The sequence below is a fragment of the Protobothrops mucrosquamatus genome, unplaced genomic scaffold, assembly GCF_001527695.2.
Source record: "Protobothrops mucrosquamatus isolate PMUCROS unplaced genomic scaffold, P.Mucros_1.0 scaffold2146, whole genome shotgun sequence".
In the NCBI taxonomy this organism is placed as follows: domain Eukaryota; kingdom Metazoa; phylum Chordata; class Lepidosauria; order Squamata; family Viperidae; genus Protobothrops; species Protobothrops mucrosquamatus.
Window position 1 is genome coordinate 31,146 of NW_015388244.1, and position 7,253 is coordinate 38,398.

Genomic DNA, 7,253 nt, shown 5'->3' on the forward strand with positions numbered 1-7,253 from the left:
TTTATCTTTACCAGCTTGAAAACAGACCCTTAATTCTTCTTATAAATATTAGTAAACTATGCTGACTACAACTTCATTACCAATTATTAATAAAATTGTAATTATTGTTGCCATGAATTTCTACATGCTTTAAATCTTGCTAGACATCAACCATCACTTAGCAGTAGTAAAAAAACAAAAGGACCTTTAATTATTTTTGTCATCCAATATGGGAAGTATCTCTTGGACCAAAGTGTATCAACTTCACCTCGAAATAAGTTGGAGCTACTAAATGAATTGTCTGCTGCATTCTAAACAAGATTCAATTAAAATAATTTATTTTTAACACTATTTCTGAAATATTGCAATATGTGTGGATTATAAGGAAATGGTTTTTAATGTAATTAAACTAAGCATCAAATCAGAAAAAAAATCCTTATTAGAATTTTTCTAGAAACCTACCTGCTTCATATGTTGTAGCATGAGCTGTCATGCTCCATGTACTTGACCTCCGACCTTTGGTCACCATGACAGAGAACTCATACATGGTATTTGGTTTAAGACCAGACACGGTATGGCTCAAGGCTGTTGTATCTGCTGACTAGAAAGAAAAGAAAAAGGGTGTCTTTAAAGCTTAGTCAAACTGGATTCACTAAAGAGACCATTTCTCCCACATTTTTCATTTTCCTTAAAACTTTCTATTCCTATGAGGTTCTTGATTTATTGTACTTGATCCAAACTCAAAAGTGGTTTGTATCTGAAACCATTAGGCATCAGTATTAATCATAGTGGTCAACTTCTTCTTAACTGAGTTACTGCTTCTACAATTCTGTCATCTCCAGGGATAACACTCAAGGCTTTGTTATGAATGAACCAGTTGAATTCCTAGTGATTTTTTTTCCTGAGACTGGCAGCCTTAGATGGCTTTCTGCTATGTCATAAAATTGTCATTATGAGTTATAATGGAGAAGGAAGTTCTCAAAGGATTCCTTCCTTCCTTCCTTCCTTCCTTCCTTCCTTCCTTCCTTCCTTCCTTCCTTCCTTCCTTCCTTCCTTCCTTCCTTCCTTCCTTCCTTCTCTTGATAAGGAACAAAGCCCTCTTCTGTTGGCTTCTGTTCTCCATTCTTCTGTTTTGTGTTACTATAAGATATCAGGCTGACATCTCTCCTTACTCTGAATTGTCTTCAGGATAGAGACTATCAAGGTAATATAGACAAGAGAAGGATATGGAAGTAAATAAAAGTCTCTTTTAAAATAAATGAGCAGTAAAACACTTGTACTTCATCCCAGATTCTTCTTTTCCCACTTTGCTTCCTGGAAGGACTGCAAGTGTGTCAAACTTGGGAGAGTAAATTAAATAAAAAATAAATTTTAGCAATGCAATAAAGTGTAAAAAAAATGTATTGCTGTTCTTTAAAGGAACAACAATTAAAGAAGGACAGGCAATTTTTTGACATCTTGCAAAATGTGATTTGGGTCCATGGCGTTCACTTAATTGAAGGAATTTTAAAATCTTTGATAGAATCCCTTTCCAACAAGATCATTTTGAGTAACCTTCATACACATTTAATCACATAAATGAAAATAAATCATTATACTGGTGATTTTGGCCAAATAGGTTTATCTATTTGTGTATATGTGTGTCTGGTGGCTCTGTAGTTAGCCTTCCATTGGTTGACTCGGCCTACCATCCTTCCAAGGTCAGTAAAACGAGGATCCAGATTGTTGAGGGCAATATGCTGACTCTGTAAACCACTTAAAGAGTGCTGTAAAGCACTATGAAGTGGTATATAAGTTTAAGTGCTATTGCTATTGTACATACAAACATGACATTTGTACCAGTGTTTTTAAATTAGTCAAAGTGGACAAAAATGCATTATTCTTTTTGATGACAGAACAGATGGATATTCAATATTTTCTCTTATTTTTCTTTTATTTAAACCCATGTCAAAGAACAATTTGAATATGACAAGTTTCATTTTAAGGTATGTCAACCAATGGTAGAATAAGAGAAAAGCACATAAAGTAAAGGAGCATCAGGGCTAGAATATAATATCATTAAGTTTTAAAAGCATACAGAACATACATGAGCATAGGTCAGACTTGGGAACTAGTCGTGTTTTATGGGACTTTTAAATATTGATAAATCCCTTATGATTAGGGATTATCATAAGTAATATGATAACGTAAAATAAACTAAACTGAAATCTCAGATTTCTCTGAAAGAACATTACTTGTCCCCATGAATTTTCAGATAAATTTGAAAGCCATACCAGTTACAACCATTTTTATTATCTATCCTATTCAAAGAAATACTTCAACGATATCCATAGCTACTATACAATTAGGATTCAAAGTGTGACAGTTCCTGGAAAACAACAGCCAAAAAAGGACTGTTGACTCCATGTCCTGCTTGTAGACTCCTCATAGGTCATTGACCATTGTATGAAAAAGAATACTGGGATAAAGATGCCTTTGGTGTGATACAACCTAGCTTTTCCTAAATTCAGATTTTCAGAAGAAATCAACTGTTTATTATGGGCATGAATACTTAAAGAAAGCCAATTTGATGTAGTGGTTAACACACCATTAGTCCAGAAGTCAACAATGACACAAAGATGACCCAAGCCCTCAAAAGTCAGCAGAAAGTTCCTGTTGAGGTATAGTGGTGAAGGTGCTGGTCTAGAAATGTGAAAACTGAATTCTAGTCCTCCCTTGGGCAGGAGAAACAGCTGGATGAATTTGGGCTCATCTCACCTCACAGGGTTGCCAGGAAAATAGGAGGCTGGATATTTAGGTATGCATATTGTTGTGTCCTGAGCCTGCAGAAGCAGGCTCGGGACGATGCAGGAGTCCCGGGCATTGCAAAAGCTGCCCGGGACCAGACTGAGTGGCGCCAGCCTTGCGCGCATGCGTGAGGCGGGAAAAGACTGCTATTGGTTGTGATTGCCCGGGGATCTGGGGGTATAAAAAGAGGCCTGCGTGCCTCTGCTCTTGTTGGTTGTTAGCTGTAAGAGAGTGAGAATAAAGATCTGTTCTGTAACATGAATTGCCTCCTTCGCCTTTCATCTCCGGACTTAACACATATCACCTTTGAGTTGACCAAAAGACATTTCAAAAGATGGAATAAAAATACCATAATCATCATCTTCATGAAATCTTACTCCTTTCCAAAATCTGCCTCCTACTGACAATTTGGCAAAAAAAGATTTGCCTCTTCCTTCACGTTGGGTTTGTTTCATTTCTCAACATATAGTAAATGGAGAAAGGACAGGGGTTATTTTTTCTCCATGGAGAAACAACCATCAATCTGGCCACAATGGGAGAAATCTCAGAAAGAGGGCAGACTCTGGATCTAACTCATGGAATCATACAACCCTGAGAGATGTTGAAAACTGCGATTCTATCCTCACACCAACAAAGTTCTGCATTTTTTGTTGGGCATGAAAAAATAAACTGTTAATTTGGGGAAAGAAATGGCAATGAAAAGGAGACAGATGAGTTAATGAACAGCACTTTGACAATTTGCATTCTTCCTAGAGATCTAACATGGGAACAATGGATCAACTATGAATTTCCATGCTCATGCTTCATCAATGTTCTTTATGTTTAGCCACTATACTTATAACTAATGAAAAAGTTCCACTTTTGTTTCTAATGTTTATTTACTGATGGAGCACTGTTGTTTCCAAAGCACCATTTCAGGGGGTCCCCAAGACATTCTGAGATTATACTGAAGTAAACATAATTGACTTCAGTTCATAACTTCTATATAATCAGGTTGAACTGGAACAAATGATGTGACAGGGTCATTTTTTTCGTCTACAACGTACTTGCACTTACAAAATACTTGCAATTTGGTGGCAAGAATGTTTTTAAGTTAAATTCCAATTTTAAGTTTGTGTTTGTTTTTATGCCAAGGGAAATCCCTATACTTTTTCTTTCAGAGATGATCTGGATAAGAAGAACTCTGATAGCAGAGCGGAGAAATTATGAAAGGTTATGTAAATATCAAATGCTCCAATAGTCACAGTTTATCAGGACTGGGCTTTTATTTTGGAAAGAGCGAGAGCTTCTTTGGTAAATTATACAGATTCCTTCAATCTGATTTTTGATAAACAGTCTTTTAAATATGCAAACTCTTTGCAAGAGAGATCTGACTCAGTAGTTTAATCTTTCTCTCTGTAGGTGTGCATATAAAATTCAGCTTAGTGACTTATTTGGGGGATTTGCACCACATGCTCAACCAAGACTACCAAATTCATTCACACTGCTTACTGCATACTGCACTTAGCTGGCTTTTACCTTGGGATTTGTTTTTTTTTTTTATGGCAGGTGTGTGGATAGTAGGGAAGCTTAGCATGTTGTGTGAATTCAGACCATTTGGGTCAGTTCAATTGAACCACAGGAAACCAGAAAATGGATGAATTGAGAAATCCAATTCAGCATACTGGCTGAACTTTGTGGTATAGAATGCAGCAAAAAAAAAGACAGCAAATGGTGAAAACTTTAAGCAAGATGCGCAATGGGGAATCAGAGACAATCCTTCCTCAAAATAAGGATGTGCCTGCACTGTGGATAGACTGAAATATAAGACATTCGGCCTCATATTTTAGCACATACCATATTAATGTCAGCCAAATGCTTTCGTAAGACACCTACAAAAATGGCCCTTCTTGGTGTTGGCCCCTTCTATGGAGTATCATTCCCCCCATCCTCTTGCTCTTCTAAAATGCCCTAAAAATGTGATTTTGTCACCAGGCCTGAGGACCACATATGGAGATGAAGCTGATCAAGTGGCTGATTTGATGGTGCTGTTCCTGAAATAGGGGGCAGTGTGTGTGTGTCAATGTGTTTTATTATATGGTAGATTTTTTAAAAATGTTATAAGCTCTTCAGAATCACCTGTGTGTGAGTTGGGTGGCTATATAAATTTAATTAATTAATTAATAAAATAATTAGTAAATAAATAAATTAATTAAATAATTCTATCTTTTCTTAGTATCCTTCTAAAATTTTCAGAAATTTTCAGGAAGACAACTGCCCACAGGTAAACCTTGCTTCAGTTAATATCACAAAATCACAAACTGTCACAATTTTGATGGAGAAGAGCAAATAATAATAATAATAATAATAATAATAATAATAATAATAATAATAATAATAATAACAACAACAACAACAACAACAACAATAAAGTTGGAAGGGACCTTGGAGGTCATCTAGTCCAACCCCCTGCTCAGGCAGGAAACCCTATACCATTTCGGACAAATGGCTGTCCAGTTTCTTCTTAAAAACTTCCAGTGTTGGAGCATTCACCACTTCTGGAGGCAGGTTGTTCCACTGGTTAATTGTTCTAACTGTCAGGAAATTTCTCCTTAGTTCTAGGTTGCTTCTCTCCTTGATTAGTTTCCATCCATTGCTTCTTGTCCTGCCCTCAGGCGCTTTGGAGAATAGCTTGACTCCCTCTTCTTTGTGGCAGCCCCTGAGATATTGGAACACTGCTATCATGTCCCCCCTCGCCCTTCTCTTCATTAAAATAGACATACCCAATTCCAGAAACTGTTCCTTATATCTTTTAGCCTCCAGTCCCCTAATCATCTTTGTTGCTCTTCTCCATACTCTTTCTAGAGTCTCAACATCTTTTTTACATCGTGGTGACCAAAACTGGATGCAGTAATCCAAGGGTGGCCTTACCAAGGCATTGTAAAGTGGTATTACCACACTTGGAATACTGCATCCAGTTTTGGTCAAAAGTGAAAAACCCCTTCTTCCTTTACAGGTAAGCAAGAATAATAATTCTCCTCAACCATGTTTATAGCAATAGCAATAGCACTTAGACGTATATACCGCTCCATAGTGTTTTACAGCCCTCTCTAAGCGGCTTACAGAATTAGCATATTGCCCACCAACAATCTGGCTCCTCATTTTACCAAATTCAGATAGATGGAAGGCTGAGTCAATCTTAAGCTTGTCAGGATTGAACTCCTGGCAGTGGGCAGAGTTAACCTGCAATACTGCATTCTAACCACTGGACCACCACAGCTCTCTATTTATGCACAGATGAAGATGCTATTGAGGAAATGAAAATACAGACTTCTAGGTATTGATTTGTTTTAGGTGGATGTTTTTTCCTTCTAATTTTAGGTTTTCATTTCATTTTGAACTAAATTTTGTTTTCTTATGAACCACTGGCAGACTGTATATAAAATGCTGTAGTAATGAATAATACCAGTCATCTGTGTTCAGGCACATTTCTCACTCTTGGCATTAGCTGGAAAGGAAAATTGCCAAAAATAAACATAGTATGCAAGGCCAGCTGCATTTTTGGTTTCTACTTTCTCTTTCCGATCATAGAATTATGACTCTATAAGGCTGCAATGTGCTCCTCAATCCTTTGGCTTGTAATATAGCTGGTTTTACTGCCCAAAACTATACAGGAGCTGAAATTATTTATATACTACACTTTTTGTACACATATATTTTTTTGGTCTTATTCTAAAGCAATAAAATAAAGTAAGCATAAATTTCTGTCCACATTTTTTCTGAATTTGCAATTCAGTTTACAGCACCCTGAATAAATGAAGCTATGAAAAAAAAATGTTTAAACTAGGAAAGGCAGAAAAAAATGTGTATATCATGGGGAATACAAACAAAAATATCTATTTTAAATAAGGGTGTACTTGTGGCTTTCCCATTTTCAAATGATTTTACAATTACACACTAATTTGGAAAAAGGATGAATAAGAGAATATGAGCAAAATTTATTTTGACAGATTTATCCATCCCAACAATTGCAAATTGTTAGCAGTGTTTCAAAACTGTCAGAAAAGAATATCTGAAGTTCAGGGTTGAATTGTGGGGTCATTGGTGCTCTCTGAGTTTGGTGGTTTTCTTGCAGACGTTTCATTAACAAATTAGATAATGAAACTAATCTAGTACTGATGATGTTATCTAATTTGATAATGAAATGTCTGCAAGAAAACCACCAAGCTCAGAGAGCAGCAAGGACCACACAGTGCTTCAATATTTTTTACTGTTTACATCTTGATCATTCAAGATACTTATTGGTTTCTTATTCCGGATCTCCCCTCCTTCCGCCGTGCCCTCAAGACATGGCTTTTCCATCAAGCGGGATTGGCCTAGGGGGGGATTTTATAGGGATTTTAAAGGGATTTTATAATATTAAACTTAATACAGGTTATTTAATATATATTTTAATTTGGCTTTTAGAGATATCTATTGTATTGTACTGTTTTTATTTACCTGTAAGC

The 7,253-nt window shown here is 36.3% G+C and overlaps 1 protein-coding gene across 1 annotated transcript in view; it reads right to left on the reverse strand.

Annotated features, from left to right (window-relative positions):
* LOC107294901 (netrin receptor DCC-like) overlaps positions 1-7,253 on the reverse strand; it is a gene marked incomplete at its 3' end in the record, with an annotated part of 65,126 nt that overhangs the window by 14,735 nt on the left and 43,138 nt on the right. Inside the window, exon 7 of the mRNA XM_015824169.1 lies at positions 442-580. Coding sequence (XP_015679655.1) covers positions 442-580 — 139 coding nt within the window. The remainder of the gene's footprint in view (positions 1-441; positions 581-7,253) is intronic.